This window comes from Vanrija albida, assembly GCF_041260175.1.
Source record: "Vanrija albida strain AlHP1 chromosome Unknown contig_7, whole genome shotgun sequence".
Classification (NCBI taxonomy): Eukaryota; Fungi; Basidiomycota; class Tremellomycetes; order Trichosporonales; family Trichosporonaceae; genus Vanrija; species Vanrija albida.
Genome location: NW_027191426.1, coordinates 453076 through 468710, shown reverse-complemented (window position 1 = coordinate 468710; position 15635 = coordinate 453076). Strand labels below are relative to the sequence as shown.

The window sequence follows — 15635 nt, the reverse complement described above, 5'->3', positions numbered from 1 at the left end:
TAGAGGGGATGCGGCTCGGCGGCCGTGAAAAGAGCGAACGAGCGGCTGGCGGGTAATTGCCGCACGGTTGTGGATTGTTAACCGCGGCGACGGCGGGCGGAGAAGGCCGACTGACGGCCCGACGACAATGTGGGGCAGGCCAAGTGCTGCCTCCAAGACCTTGCATTCAACATATCTCTGCAGCGCCGCGTGCTCAACACCGCCGGCCCTCCCACCCCTTGCTAATCGCCCGACGGCCGGCGCCGCCGACAGCAGCAGCAAGCGCACTGACGCCGCGCCGAAGTCCCCCCCAACCCTCGTTGCTCGCTATCACGCCATCGCGCCTGGTTTCGCGCCGCGGTCGGCCACTAGTCCGAGATAAACCCCGGTCGTGTCGAGCAACTCGACTTCTCCCCCACTCCCCTCGATGCCCCCCTCGGCCTCACCACACCGCGCGCCGCCGCCGCCGTACCCCGGCCCCGCGGGCGAGCGCACGCCGCTCCTCGCGGGGTCGGGGCCCAAGCCGCGCCGCGAGAGCATCGCGCAGTACGCGACGCACCTGCCCGACACGGCTGAGACGCCCGTGGTCGAGAACAGCGGCAGCAAGCACTACAACCTCGCCGGGCTGAGCCAGACGGATTTCTGGATCCTCGTGCGTGCCGGTGTCGGCGCCGCTGACAGCAGTGTATCTCGATGTGGTGGTGCTCTTTCCTCAGCGCGTTCGACGGCACGATCGGTGTGTAGGCCAGTCAATGTCCGCTGACAGCAGTCGCGACGCTCCTCGGGCCCATCTCGTCGTCGTTCCTCGCGTCCAACAACGCCAGCTGGCTCGGCACGTCCTAGTGTGTAGGCTGCAAGACACTGCTGACCCCGACCCAGCCTGCTCTCCGTCTGCTGCTTCACGCCCATCTACGGCCGCCTGTGCAACATTATCGGGCGGCAGGCGAGCATGCTCGTGTCCCTCTTCTTCTTCTCCCTCGGCAACATCATGTGTGCCGTCGCGCCGTCGATGCAGTTCCTCATCGCCGCGCGCGCGATCGCCGGTATCGGCGGTGGCGGGCTCACGTCGGTCGGCTCGACGATCATGAGCGACCTCGTGCCGATCACACACCGCGGCATCTTCCAGGGCTACGGCAACATCATGTTCGGCCTGGGGAGCGGGTGAGTTGACTGCTGGGCTGGCTGAGCTGACGCAAAGCCTCGGCGCACCCCTCGGCGGCATCATCTCGGACCGGCTCGGCTGGCGCTGGGCATTCTACTTCCAGATCCCGCTGCTCGTCCTCGCCGCCAGCATGGTCTACCTCAAGGTCACGTACACGGTTGCGAGCCCCGCATCGTCGGGCACGTCGACGCCCGTGCGCCGCGAGACGGCACTGCAGAAACTCGGGCGTATCGACTTTCTCGGCTGCTTCCTGCTCGCCGGGTTCATCGGCTCGAGCCTGATCGCCGTGTCGTTGCGCACGAGCTCGACGAGCGAGGACGGGGCCGACCTCTACTCGTGGTCTGACCCGCTCATCCTCTCGCTCTTTGCCGCGAGCGCCGTCCTGCTCGTCGCCTTCCTCTGGGTCGAGCTGCGCGTCGCCAAGGAGCCGGTCCTGCCCATCGAGCTGCTGACGCGCCGCACGCCCGTCGCCATCGCGATCAACAACTTTGTCATCTCGTTCCTGACATACGCACTGGTGAGTCGAGTCGTGCCCACGCGCCGGGCTAACCCCCAGATGTACTCGATCCCGCTGTACTTTACTGCTGTCCGCCTCATGTCGGCAGAAGACGCCGGCAAGCACCTCATCCCCAACAGCGTGCTCGGCTCAGTCGGGTCCCTGAGCACGGGCTTCATCGTGCGCGCGACGGGGCGGTACTACTGGCTCACGTTCTTCTGCGGGTCGTGCTCGATCGTCGCGACGCTGTTGCTGTCCTCGTGGAACCTGGACACGAGCGAGGCGCTCATGTGGACGAGTTTCGGCCCGCAGGCGTTCTCGATGGGCTCGGTCACGACGCTCACGATCGTGGGGCTCATCGCCGACGTGGGCAGGGAGCATGTGGCAGTGGCCACGAGCTGTGAGTTGTCTTGCTCTCGGCTAGCAGCTCACACCAGTGTCATACGTGTTCCGCACGACGGGCCAGGTCCTCGGCGTCGCGCTGAGCGGCGCGCTGACCCAAGCCGTGCTCCAGCGCGAGCTGGTCGCGCGCATCACTGGCCCCGGGGCCGACAAGGTCATCAGCGCGATCCGCCAGAGCTCGGAGCACATCAAGACGCTCCCTCCGACGCTGCAGCTCGCCGCGCGGACGTCGTACCTCAACGCGCTGCACGCGGTCCTCTTCTCGGGCATCGCGTTCAGCTTTGTCGGCGTGCTCGCGACGTGCTTCATGCGCGAGGTGCCCATGGGGGGCGTGGCGAAAGCGCCAGACAGCGACGAGGAGGAGGCGTAGCAGACCTCTTGGGCAGACTCCATACCCATGCAATCTATCACCATCTAAATACTGGCCCGAACCTCTGCCTGATCAGGCCTGCGGACATGCCTCCGTACCCACGGCATGGCCACCTCCCTAATCTTGCCCGCCTCATGCTTGGCCCCGCGCACCACGTCGTACTCGTACACCACGCCGGCGGCGTCAAAGCTCCCCCTAACGGCCTGCATGACGTCGAAGCGCGAGTGGGCCGCGCGGCTGCCGTCAGGCTGCACCGGGCGCCAGGTATCCTCGTCCCCGATAAGCAGGTGGACCTTTGTCTCCCCGCTCTCCGTGCGCGCGCGCAGCGCCTCCACATCCACCCTCCTCCCGTCAGAACGTACCGGCGCCTCCTCTATCCCCTCGGGCCAAGGCTTGGCCACGAGCGGAGTCGCGCGCCCCGGCGCCCCAACCGAGACAGCGTGCAGGCGCTCGGGGTACAGGTAGAAGAAGCGGAGCACGAACTGCCCGCCGCCGCTAAAGCCCACGAGGGAGAAGGTCCGCGTGTCGACGCAGCCCCACTCCTGCTCCACCGTGTCAATCATGGAGAGGAGCACCTCGTCGTACCGCACGCTCTCTCCGGCTGCGTTGGTCCACGCCAGGCGCTTGTAGTTGTCCGGCCCGTCCGGAAACTGCCCGTCAGCGGAAGAAGCCACGGGGCCCACCTTGATGTCGCAGGGAAAGTGGGGAGAGAGCACGACGCAGCCCTCCTCCTCCGCCAGCGCGGCCCAGTGGTCGCGCAGGCTCTCGGCGTCGCGGCTCGAGTCGTGGATCACGACGAGGAGCGGGAAGCCGTTGGGGCCAGGCCCCTTCCCCTTTGACCGCGGCGGCGGGGCAGGCGCGGCCGAGGGCGACGCCGCGAGGGGCACGGTAGCGATGGTCGGGCTCACGCCCGCCCCGCCGCCCGCCGTCGGCGAGACCGGCCGCGCGTCGCCAGGCGGCGAGAGCACGTCGCCCGGCCCCACGTCCTCGCCCCGCGCTCTCCGGGTCACCGGGTGCGCGCGCGGCACGTACAGGTAAAAGCTTGAGGGTGGGTGCGCCGGCGCGATGAAGGACGCCGTGCGCCGCGCGGCCATGAGCAGCGTCAGGTGTCCCGGCGGGGCGGCGTACAGCGACGAGGGCATGGTGAGGGGGATGGGGGGGTGTCGCGCGATGCGGAAATGTTGGTTGTTGGAGCTGCTTTATGACGAGCAGCCAGAACCAGCCCTCGGCATCTTGCCCGACATCGGCCCGGCGGAGTCTGCCCCGCCCCAGCCTACGCCCCGCGGACCAGTTTCCACGCACCCACACCCAACCACTCCCCCACCCGGGCATAGTCTACACATGCATGTGACAACAAGTGTCTTTTGTCTAAAGAATTGGCCGATGCGCTATGGTGTACACTAGATTTGATGCAGAGTTTAGGCCACCTCGGACCCAAGACCCGCACCGTCATCCTCAATGCCCATCTCCTCAAAGCCGTCGAGCAGCTCGTCGAGCTCAATCTCCGGGAAGTCCTCCTCCTCCTCCTCGTCCTCCCCGTCGGCGTCCTCCTCGACGTCCATGACAGCCGCAGCAGCCTTGGCGGCGCCTGCCCTCCGCTTGCCGCCGCGCATGCCGGATCCAGGGGCCGCGGCGCCACCCATAGCGACGTCTCCGTCGTCCTCCTCGACCTCCTCCTCGGCGTCCGCCTTGTACAGGTTGACGGCCGCACGCATCTCCTTGTCCTCCTCGAGGTCGCGGAGGAACAGCTCGTAGTCGCGCTCGACATTCTTCTGGTCCAGACCACCGCGGCGGCCGAGGGCTCCACGACCGGCACCAGCCGACTCGATACCCTCCTCGGCCTCCTTGGCAATCGAGCGCAGCTTCCAGTTCCTTGCCCTGGCCTTCTTGCGGCGGTTGGGGTACGTCTTCTTGACCAGGATCACATGCGGTATCCTCTCGGGCTCGATCGCCTCAAACGCCGTGCTGTTGAAGTTGGTGTGGGTCAGGTCGTAGCCGAGCACCGTGTCGCCGGGCTGAAGAATCGCACCGAGGTGCGTGCGCACAGTGTAGATGCCGTCATCGCCCATGCCGTCGTCGTCGGCCTGGCGGCCCGAGCCGTGCGCACGGGTGATCTGCGCATCGGCGAGGACGTACTTGCCACGCACGACACCGACGGGCTCAATGTCGAGGACAATGAACTCGGTCAGGTCGGAAACCGAGGCGAGGGGGTCGAATGGCTGGCGCCAGTACACCGAAGCCGTGACGTCGGTCTGCTGCAGCGTCACGGGGTCGAGCAGGTGCATCGAGTTGCCGACGCGCGAGCAGATGGTCAATGGCGAGATGTTGCCCCACGAGCGGGCAAGCGACTTGGGAATGGCGACAAGGTCGTCCTTACAGACAGGCACAATTTCAACCGAGTAGGTGAACTTGTAGTTTGCTGTTCCCGAGTGCGTGTCCTGCGAGATGAGCTGCTCCGAGCCCTTGATTCGGACGGGAACGACGCCAGCCAGGAACTCGCACATCTTGATGGCCATGTTGCGCTCCGTGTAGAAGAAGTCGAGGCCGTCGCGCTTCTCGTTAATCGATGTTGTGTCCCTGCGTTTGGTGAGTTGACGCTCAAACATGCCGAGAACGTGTCAACTCACTTGTGCGCGTTGTGCTTGAGAATCAGCTGCTCGAGGAACAGGAAGGTCCTCTTGTGCGTCACCTTCTGGCGGACCTGCACACTCGCCTTCCATGTGTTCTTCGCCGCGAGACGAGTACACTGGGGGCATTGTCCGGTCTGGACAGTAAGGGTGAGGACGAAAGTCTGCTGCAGGACCGTGTGCGCGAGCACCTCCTTCTGGATCGTGACCTTGAGCTTGATACGGCGAGAGTGGGGCTCGGTCCAGATAAACGAGGCATCGATGAGGCGGACCTTGAGCAGAGGCTTGGCAATCTTCTTCAAGCAAATGGCTTTGGGGAGTCAGTCTCTGTTTCTCGGATCCGGGCACTCACCCATCAGTTCACGCGACTCGGGCTGGCAGCCAACCCAGGTGCTGGGTGGCGAGAGGAAGCGCTCGCAGCCACGGCAGAAGTTGATGACAGCCTCCTTGGGGATACCCTCAGTGATGTCGACCGAGTTGCGAAGACATCCAACACCTGGGGGGGTCAGCGGTCTGCTGACAAAGCGGCGAGTCCGAGCTCTTTTGAGCGCGATGGACAGTGACACTTACACAAACCGGCGCCGTTGGCAGAGGAGATAACCGTGCCACAGTCTGCGCAGAGGATGTAGCTCTCGAGGCCGGCGGCATCTGGTTCGTACTCCATTTTTGTAAGTTGTCTAGGTGTTGTACAGCGATGGTCAAGTGTCGAGATGTAGGATGGACCCGCCAACTCCACTTGGGGTGGTCGTCGAGATTTCAGAAATCTTGCTGGTAATCAGGTGGCAACGGTCCGACGCACTGATTTGCTTAACACGTCATTAATTTACCACGTGGCAGATATCGGGAGGATGACGCACCACACACGGATCGTCACACGGGAGCAAAATTATCTGGCTGCCGCCGCCACCCACTTGAGCCGGCCGGCTCGGTTTTGCCTCTGGGCCGTTCCCACCCACTCACTGACACCCGACGGCCATTTCCTCTCCCCTCTCCATCTCACAAAAGAGCTCTTCAACAGAGTCTCGCCCTCACGCCACATCCGACGCTCCCTCGACGCACCCGCAACAGCCCGCACGCGAGCCCCGAGCTGGCTCAACGTCTCACCATGCAGGCCGTGCGGCCGGCTGCCCACGTTCTCGCCCGTGGGCTCCTCCCTCCTCTGCGCGCGAGCTCGGCCATCGCAGGCGCGGCAGCGGCCGCGCGGCCTCGGATAGCGTCCCGTCTAGTGGCGAGACCCCAGGCTGAGCGACACCTGGGCACGTTAGCATACTGGTCACTGGCATCCACAAGAACATCGCCATCGCGACCGGCCATTCCCCGCGCCTTCCCTCGTCATCGGCGGCCCAACTCCACCCTTCCGCCCAAGGACGAGCCACCAACGTCAGCGGCAGGGAAACAACCATGCCCAAACTGCGACGCACCAGCGACCCCAGCTATGCCGCCGGCACCTCGTGCACCCCCGGGACACGTCCAGGACTACATCCCATTCATCCGGAACCTGATCCATCGCTCCGACACGCTCCAGCAGAAGGCGCACCACAGACCCACTAAAGAAGACCTCCTCGCTGCCACATCCCATTGGTGGCAGAGGTTCTGGATTCGGGTCAAGTGGTTCACTATCCGCGGATGGCGCAGGTTCAACACGGATGACTTGAGCGCGTTCTTTTCGTGGTTCTTGGTCGGCAATAGTGAGCTCAGAAAGGCCTCACCAAGCTGACATGCAGCCCTGTGGATTCTCCTCGGCACAACAACGTTTATCTCGGCAGTCTTTGCGACGCTCAACTCGTTGTCGATGCAGGAATACGTCGCACGCTGGATCTCCGACTACCTCACGTCGCAGGCTGGAGTCACCGTCATGTACGTGCACGTGTGGTGGCGCCAACACGTGGTGTTGAGGCTCCATGATCCATCATTACCTGTCCCTGGTGCTGACATCATTTAGATTCGAGTCCGCGATTGTGCCCCGCTGGGGCGCGTCCACGATCTCGTTTAAGAACGTGTACGTGTCGCGTCGGCCACAGGACACCGACGCAGAGACGACGAAGACGGCGACGGCCAAACCGCCTGCTGCGATCGCGTTCCCTTCATCATCCGTACCCGTGGACACATATGTCGACCAGCCACCGGCGGCACCAGCAGACAACTTCACCATGTTCGACATCAACTTTGACGAGATCGAGGTGACGCTCGACCTGAGGCGCTGGCTCGACGGCAAGGGGCTCGTCAAGGACGCAAAGTGCAAGGGTGTTCGCGGCGTGATTGACCGGCGCTGCGTTTGGTGGGACACGACCAAGAAGCTCGAGCCTGCAGACTTCCGGCACGCTACGCATCCAGGAGACTTTGAACTCGAGTCATTCCAGGTCGAGGACTTCCTCGTGACGGTGTACCAGCCCGGTGGCCAGCGACCATACAACGTGTCGATCTTCAACGCCAGGTTTGGTCCGTTCCGGAAGCGCTGGCTGTTCTATGACATGCTCAGCGCCGAAGCAATGACCGGGCAGTATGATAACTGTCTTTTCTCGCTCCACATGCCGCAAAAGCTCGGCCGGACCAAGGTCCCTGATGTCAACGACGCAGTCAAGCGCATGGCTCGTTTCCGCATCGACGGCCTGCCGATCGAGCACGCACAGTATGCTTCTGGCAACGAAGGGCCAATGTCGTGGATCCTGTCTGGCAAGCTCGACGCGGTTCTGGACATCAAGTTCCCTTCACACCCAGACGACGATGCTATGGACGTCAAGGCACTTATCGACCAGATCGGCAAGAATGTCACGGCCATTGCAATGTCTGGCCAGTACCCAGACGACGCGACAGGCGACGACGAAGTGCACGAGCGCGCTGCTGCGCACATTGCGGACACTATCGCCGCTGCCGAGGCCAGCAGTCCATCGTCGTTGCTCCCAGGCCAGCACAGATTATCCCAGCCTGCACTGAGAGCGCCAGAACCGTCGAGAACTCAGGAGGACCGACGACAGCTCACAATAGACATCGATCTGCGCTTCCGTGACCTCAAGGCCGCAGTGCCAGTGTTCACGTCCGATCTGAGCGTCACCAACAACGCACTCATCCGTCCGATCGTGGCCTTTATCAACGCCAACCGGACGCTCATGCCCATCCATGCGCAGGTCCACGCCGACCTGACCGACTTTGACGGATCGTGGACCCTGTTTGAGACTGGTCTCATGTCGAGCATCTCGGAGCAGATCTATGCCGCGTTGGCGTACCACGTCTCATCGGAAGCTGCCAACTCGAAGCGCCTCAAGCAGGTCAGCTTCTGGGGCATCCAGCGCGGCGCAGAAGTGCTGCTCGATACGCTCAAGGTTGTCGTCGATCCACTCCAAACGCAGGCTGCCATGGCTGCGGCATGACACTGCTCCACCACCACTCACGTACCACTTGCACTACACCACTTCATATCCACTGCATCACTAGCATTAGCACTCCTTCTGTTTTCTCTCTCATATGGGCTTTGTGTCTCCACTCAAATGTATGGTTTTTGTCATCATGTTTACAGGTCAGGCGACCACACCACGACTGACCAAATGTCGTCATTTTGCCTCCGTCGTCTGGGCGGCCGCCACCCGTGACGCCACCCAACGTGTTTTGTGTGGGCAGACAATCTCGTCGAGCCATTCATCGCTGTTTGTCGCATTGTCCATTGTTCACTTCACACACACTGACCACTTTGGGCGACACACCCCTTCAGCTCGCCGCCCCCCCCCCCCCCCTCTCCGCCTCGCCCATTCTCCTTCCCCGCCCCCACCCCCACCTCTCAACCCCGCCTGTTCATGATCTCAAATCCATGGCAGTGGGTGCGCTCAAAAATGTCGACGAGCGCGGATCCAGACGTCGACTCGACCCACCCACCACAACAATCATCTTCCTCCACCACTCAACTCCCTCATTCCCTTCCACCAAAGCCAGTTGTCGCACCCCCACTCGTCCCGGGGCGATCCTCCCAAGCCGCTCCGATGCGCTCTGCTACCCCAACTTCTAGCGTCACAGCCCTGAGAGAGGCCGCCAGACTATCAGCCCTGGCCAAGAAGGCGCCCGCCAAGGACTCTGCTGCTCGTCGCGCTGTTGCCCCAAAGCAGAGTGACCGCGAAGAAGGCGAGATCAGCGACGACGAAGAAGGCCAGGTCGTAGAGGCCGACTCGCGCCAGTCAAAGGGCAAGGCGCCCGTGAGAAACGCGATTCGCGACACGCGCTCCGGAAGACCCCCAAACGCCCAAGCTTCGGGCTCGCGGCCGCGCCAGGCAGCCCCAACGCCGGGCAGTTCAAGCCGCAGATCCACGCCGCAGGCCGGCCCGGGCCAGCATCCTCTCCCCGCGGGCATCAAGCGCTCGACTGTCGTGACGATAACTGATAACACTCCCATCCTCCCACCTTCCCCCGGCGGCAAGAGTAAGTCGCCAGCAACCACACTCTTGCTGACTGCAGACGTGTCGCGTCAAGACGAAGGCCAATACCTCGACCTCATCCGGAGCTACATCCGCGAAGGTTTCAAGCCCGACGCGCTGATCCGCCAAGGTGCGCCCGAGCACATTGTCACGCGCGTGTGTCAGGAGCTCGTGGCTGGGGCGTCGTCATTGTCGGGCCCGCAGTTCAGCGAGCCCCGCGAACCCGTGGACCTCACCAGTCAAAGTCCCGAGTTGGAGCGTTTCGGCGCCAGTGCCGTGCCGTCGCCCGGCAGCGTCAATTCCGAGGTAGAAGTCGCGATCAAGGCCGCGCGCGCCGACTCGGATAGCGAGAGCGAGGCGATGATCGAAAGAATGATCCCACCCAGTCCGCCTCCATCCAAGATTGTGCCCTCGAGCTCTTGGACTCCCGGCAACAATGCGGCGAGCTCGTCCTCGAGGCCGTCAGTCTCAGCGTCGGCGCGCGTGTCAGCTTCGGCATCGGCATCGGCATCGGCCCCTGCTCCCATTCACCTGGAGAGTTATCGCCCTGCCGCCCGCCTGCCCAACACCAACGCGCAGCACGGCCGCAGACGCGGAAGACGCGACCTCGACCGCGCTGATGTCGCGGGCGAGACGTTAAACTATGGGGACGAAGGTGAGGAGAGCGCGCCGGTCGTGCTGCCACCGCCTCCTCCGCGTCCCCTAGCGGCTACAGATGACGATCGCCCAGTCGCAAGTTCAGTGCCAGCGGCACGTCGCCTGTCGCCTCAACCATTGCCGCCCACGGCGGCCCCGCCCCCTCCGCCCCCTCCACCGACCACAGCTCCACCCCCTCCACCGCCACCACCACCAGCCGTCGACCTGGCTGAGACCCGCCGCCGCGTCTTGGAGAGCATGCGGAAGCGCAAGACGGCGACCCCTGCCTCCGGCGTCACAACGCCGACCACACTGCCGAACGCGGATACCACACAGTCACTGGCTGCGCAGATCTCCAAGGCGGCTGCGGACGCGAGCACAGCCCTGGAGCGTGCCTCGGCCACCGAGGAGGCCATGGACCTTGACAGTTCAGCCGAGGAAGGCGAGATTGAGGAGCAGCCTGTGGCTCCTCCGCCACCGCCACCGCCTGCACGCGGTAGGAAGCGTCCGGCCGCCGAGGACCTCATGGACAACCGGTCGCGGCCGCTCACGTCGATGCGGTTCAACTACACCAAGAAGCGACAATTCTGCCCCATCCCCCAAGATGTCGAGCGCCTGCAACTCTCGCTTGATGACGACAGCGACGAGTCTGAAGATGAAGAGTACGAGCCTCCAACTTTCACCGTCCCACCTGTGATTGTCATTCCCCAGCCCTACGACAGCGTGTCGCTCAAGTTGGCCATGAAGGAAGCGGAAATCCGCCGCTTGAAGGAGCAGATTCAAGAAAGGCTCCGGCTCAAGCAGTCCGGTACGCCGTCGAGCTCGACTCCGAACGGGAGCTCGACACCGACAGACGCGTCGAGAGTTGCGGCTGCTGTTGCGGCCGCCGTCAGCGTCGGCGCCGCCGGCATGAAGGCGGATGTTGTGGAAGCCGCTGTCGAGGCTGTGGCTGAGGAGCAGAAAGCTGTCGACACTGATGCGGCTGCTGCCAACAAGTCAACTCGCCGCACTCGAGCGAGTACCAGCAAGGGCAAGACTGTTGTCGAGGCAGATGCAGGCGCGGCGGCGAAGGCCGCTCGTGGCGCGACAGCCGATGCCAACACGAGCAAGGCCCAGAACCCCAACGGTGGGCATCACACTCTCCACTATTCGCTGACCCTGCAGAGGACGTTGACATGGAAGTGGTGGATGCTCCAGGTAGGCGGCGCCAGCCTTCGGTTGCGCCTCGACCATCGCAACCCTGACACTTAGCAGACAACCCCACGCCCGAACCCCGCGGAGGTGAATATCGCGCCCCTTGCTCGCATGATCACACTCACATTTCAGCAGCCTCAGTTACAGCACCTGCCGTACCGACGACTACGGTAGGTGACTGCGCCCCGACAATGCTAACGACTAGGCTTTCCGCTCATACCAGCCACTGCTGTCTCATTACCCTCAGTTGACGTCGACCGCGCGCTCCGACGGCACCTCAATTCCCGACAACAATACTGAACGCCCCATCGACCTGAACCTGATTACATCAGTGGTACTAACCCACCGACTCCAGCACGACCCTTCTGCGGCGCTATGCCGTTCGGAAGCCTCGGGAGGTCTATGCGCCGACAAGTCGTGTGGCGATGTCCACGTGTCTCGGGCTGAATCCACTGGTGCGTCCTTACCTCCCCTGCTTGGTCCCTTCCGACGCACTGATCAGCTAGACGAGGACCTGTCGGCCTATCTTGCGGCCATCCTTGAGCTTGAGGACGCCGCACAAGGTTCCGCCGTTAATCGAGAAGCGATCAGCAAGGCCATCGTTGACGCCAAGGCCGAGGTGCAGCAGCGCAAAGGCAAGGTGAAAAAGACCACTAAGCGCAAGGCATCGACCCCGTCATCCTTGGCGGATAGAGAGGGCCTAGTGTCCCTTCTTCAGGTGGCTGCTCGGCGAATCCGAGCCAGGTGAGAACCTTGTCTCTTCTTTTCTGTTCTCTGTTGCATATCGACCCACCCAAACCGCCACACTGTGTCCGCCACGCGGGTTGACACCACACCACCCATGCACTACCACATGTCTGTAGTGACCACACATACATCAACCCATGCACGTTTGTCACTGTTAAAGTTTAGGAAGGTGGGCCCGCTGGTGGGCGATTAGATGGCGGGGACTGCCGCGGCACAAGCAAGGGACGGGGCTTGGGTTTGCCAAGAGCCGCGGCAGAGGCTGGTAAAACCAGACTGTTTACGAGTAATATTTTTTTATTAATCGGTTGGTCCTAGCGTCGACGGGATGCTGCGGGCTGAGCGACGAGTGGGCGAGGAGCGACGGCGACTGGAACGGGGTGGTGCCGGTGGGGCCTGCAGGTGTGGTCCAGTGGCTGTGGACAAGGGCGCGCGACAGTTGGTGCGAGACTGTCGCACCATGCAGTTGCGCGCAGCACGCGGCGGCTTCCTTTGGAACTTGAGCCAGCCGCTGACCAAAGTCGCCGGCCCACCGCCTCCCCTCCCGGGGCTCGGCGCGGCCCTATCCCCCCAGACGGTGGGCAACAACGTCAACGTGAGCAAGCGCGCGCTTGGCCGCGGGTGCGTATGATTCGTCGGTATCAGGCGTTGTGAGTCACTTTCGAGATCCCATTCCGCTGTCTCGGCTGGGCAGGTATTGGGAGCAGTAGAGGTGCTGCAGCACGGCCTCCCTGTGGCGTCGTTGCCCGTGGCGTGTCCGAAACCCTCGTCGCCGTCGTCCGAAATGAGTCGGGTCGGGGCAGAAAGCCTCATGGTTATCCACTGCACGCTGCACGGCGAATGACAACGGTGGCGTGTCTTGGCCTGCTGCGGCCCATCAATGAGCCGCCCGCGATAGCCGTTACCCGTCGACTACCTTGCACCCCACTGCACCCCGAAACAGGTGCCGTCTATCCCCGCCGCGCCCACTGGCTGGCAACTGGCAGATGCCGGCCGGCTGATGCTTCCGGCGGCCCAGGACGCCACGCGCCACGCGCCACGCTCAGCCCCTATCGTTCATTAAGACGGCGCCCGTGGCGACGATCGCGACGGGCGAGGGGTGCCCGGGGTGCGCGGTGCCGGCTGCTCTGACAGCTGGCGATGAGTGTGTCGCCGCCGGTCATGGCGAGCACGGAGGGCACGGAGCACGCCGAGCACGCCGATTCCAGGTACTTGGAACTACTTGAGACCCTGTGCATCGCCGTTTCGCTGATCCAGGGGGGCAGGGGAGGGGAGGGGGGCCGCGGGCGCGCAATGATACGGCGCCGAGCTGCTGCGTCCTTTGATATTGTAGGTTGAGCTAGGAGCGGCTCGGCGCCGCGCGGCGCCGGCGTGACGCGTTGGCGCTGGCGTCGGCCTGGCGTCGGCCTGGCGTCGGCGCGGCGCCGGGGAATGTGCTGTTGCTGGGCATGCTGGGCGGCTCGACTTTGAAATTGACGCAGTTGGGTTGGCGCCGAGGAGAGGGGGAGCAAGGGACGCCGGCGCGGATCAGGGGGAGGGACTGACGGGGGGCGGCGAGGACGAGGCGAGGAGTGAGCGAGCGAGCATCGGCGGCGGCCGATGGGCGGGGGACGGGCGGCTGGGAGGGGCGGAGCGGCGAGTAGCGACTCGACGGATGGGCATCAGTGTTCTTCGCTGTTACTCCTCTCTTCATTAAGGCTGCACGCGAGACACAACGACGACGGCGACGACGACGACAGCGACGACAACAGCGACACACGACCGACCGCCGATCCGCGGCGTCCTTCCTCTTGCTGTGCCTCTTGCCTCGCTGCTCTTGCTCCTCGCTCCTCTTCTGTCGCCCTCCCTTGCGCTCAGCGTCGCCGCTGGTCTCGCCTTCCTCCTCCCCGCCCCGCTTCCACAGACTCCGCTCAACCTCCTTTCGTCCACGACCTCCCCTTTGACGCTTCACTCAACTTGCACTTGCACGCATCCCACAAACACCTCCTCGCTCTCCACGTCGACCGACCTCCTCTCCAACTCGGATTCGTATCTCTTGCCTTTCTGGGCTATCGCGCGTATTCCGCACGCCTCCGCGCCTCCGCGCTGGCCTTATTCGGTGGTCAGATCTCAAGAACCGTGAGTCGCGTCTTCTCGTCATTTTCTGCTGGAACGGGGTCCAAGTCCCGTTGGATCAGGACCCCGTCTCAGGACGTCTCAGGTTGACACGAGGTGAGCGGATACCAGCGGCCCCGGGCACTGGTGTAACCATAGGCGGCGGAGGCGGGGGAAGGCGGCGCCGCGGCGACGAACCCTTCAGCCGCCTGGTCCGTGCGTGCCCAAAGGCCTCCGCCGGCCGTGCCAGTCAGTGGTGGAGGTTATTAATCTGCCCGATGACCTTGCCCGGTGGCTTCGGCGCGCCAAAAGACTGCACGAGTGCGTGTGGGTGTGCACGCGAGTGCTCGGGCGTAGCGCGTAGCGCCGGAGGAATGGTGGAACCACGCCAAAGTGTCCCCAGTCTATCGGTCCGGCAGCGAGCCACCGGGGCCACCGCCCGGCCGGGGGCGAGAACCCGCCTGGGGCTGGGCTGTCGGAGGCGCCTCGAGTAACGCCCGCGCACGCGGCGTGGCGGTGGCTGGGAGGCTGGGAGGCTGTCGTGTCGCAAAGACCCCATCGCTCACCAATGCACCAACCCAGGTAGTCACGCCGTGCTCCGACCAAGTCGCGCAGGCGCGGATTCGAGACAGACGCCCATCCCGTCGCCGGCGTTCCTGGTGAGTACTCTACGCCGGCGTTGATGCGGCACCGTTGTCGAGGCCAGGCGTCGGACTGTATCGAGGAGACACAAAATGTTGCAGAACAAGCTGACCCGCGGCCCGCCCATAGGTATACGCCTGGTACAATAGCGTGCGACGAACAATCCAAAGCAAGGTTGGTGTCTTCCGTCACAGGACTGGTGGTTCCCTGCAACAACGCGCAACCCTGGTAAGTGCGTACTGCTGGATTCTACCTGGTCTGGCGAATGCAGGCAGGCACGCGGCCAAGCCACCCACATGCAGCCGCTGCAGGTGCCCGAGTCAATCGGCTCTGCGGCACCAGTCGTCGCAGGATGTTGTGCTCGTCGGTTTGTCGGGTGTTGCCCAACCCTGCAAGGCAATGACGACAAGCCATGCTGTAACATTCGCTTGTCTGCCGCAGATTACCGTCAACCTTGCAAGGGGGAATCGTTTCGGAGCTGATGCAACCATGGCCCAGCAGATTCAGTTTCTCTCCTTGGGTAGGTTGCCACGCTAGGCACCCGGGCCACCTTTTTCAGGTGAGCCAGCTTCCTGCATCCTGCTGCCGTTGACCTTAGGGGCGCGCGTGGCCCGCAGGAGGTTTCTCGGGCTTCAGCGGAGAGCACGCAGCAAACTGATCCAAACAGTCGATCCGCCTCCTCTCGACATCCACGCAACTGCTACGTGCTCTCACAAGTCCGTCGGCACTGGCAAACACAAACACGGTGGCTGTCACAACAGCAGCAGCACATACTCTACCCCTGGGTTCATAAAAAGCCGGGTTCCCGTCAACCTACCAGGCCGCCGCTGTCGTGCCGTGCTCAAGTTTACGTCGTTTCTGGGTCTATCGAGCCCTCAGTTTCCACGTC

General features: G+C 63.5%; 5 protein-coding genes across 5 annotated transcripts; 3 read left to right on the top strand and 2 right to left on the bottom strand.

Moving 5' to 3' along the window:
* Positions 1-406: 406 nt before the first annotated feature.
* On the top strand, positions 407-2409 carry Q8F55_008624 (uncharacterized protein; the record flags this gene model as incomplete). The annotated part of the gene is made up of 7 exons (XM_069357013.1): positions 407-631; positions 664-715; positions 749-821; positions 859-1140; positions 1178-1658; positions 1698-2037; positions 2075-2409. 7 exons carry the CDS (start codon positions 407-409, stop codon positions 2407-2409), a joined length of 1788 nt encoding a protein of 595 aa, XP_069204950.1.
* A 44-nt stretch (positions 2410-2453) lies between these two features.
* Q8F55_008623 (uncharacterized protein) lies at positions 2454-3551 on the bottom strand (the record flags this gene model as incomplete). Its single annotated transcript, XM_069357012.1, has 1 exon — positions 2454-3551. The coding sequence occupies one exon, from the start codon at positions 3549-3551 to the stop codon at positions 2454-2456; it is 1098 nt and encodes a 365-aa protein (XP_069204949.1).
* A 276-nt stretch (positions 3552-3827) lies between these two features.
* NMD3 (ribosome-binding protein) lies at positions 3828-5700 on the bottom strand (the record flags this gene model as incomplete). Its single annotated transcript, XM_069357011.1, has 4 exons — positions 3828-4986; positions 5037-5346; positions 5389-5532; positions 5607-5700. The coding sequence occupies 4 exons, from the start codon at positions 5698-5700 to the stop codon at positions 3828-3830; spliced, it is 1707 nt and encodes a 568-aa protein (XP_069204948.1).
* A 771-nt stretch (positions 5701-6471) lies between these two features.
* Positions 6472-8404, top strand: MDM31 (Mitochondrial distribution and morphology protein 31, mitochondrial precursor; the record flags this gene model as incomplete). The annotated part of the gene is made up of 3 exons (XM_069357010.1): positions 6472-6724; positions 6761-6893; positions 6979-8404. The coding sequence occupies 3 exons, from the start codon at positions 6472-6474 to the stop codon at positions 8402-8404; spliced, it is 1812 nt and encodes a 603-aa protein (XP_069204947.1).
* Positions 8405-9007: 603 nt separating this feature from the next.
* Positions 9008-12014, top strand: Q8F55_008620 (uncharacterized protein; the record flags this gene model as incomplete). The annotated part of the gene is made up of 7 exons (XM_069357009.1): positions 9008-9440; positions 9477-11198; positions 11237-11269; positions 11327-11353; positions 11399-11436; positions 11472-11721; positions 11773-12014. 7 exons carry the CDS (start codon positions 9008-9010, stop codon positions 12012-12014), a joined length of 2745 nt encoding a protein of 914 aa, XP_069204946.1.
* Positions 12015-15635: the final 3621 nt, after the last annotated feature.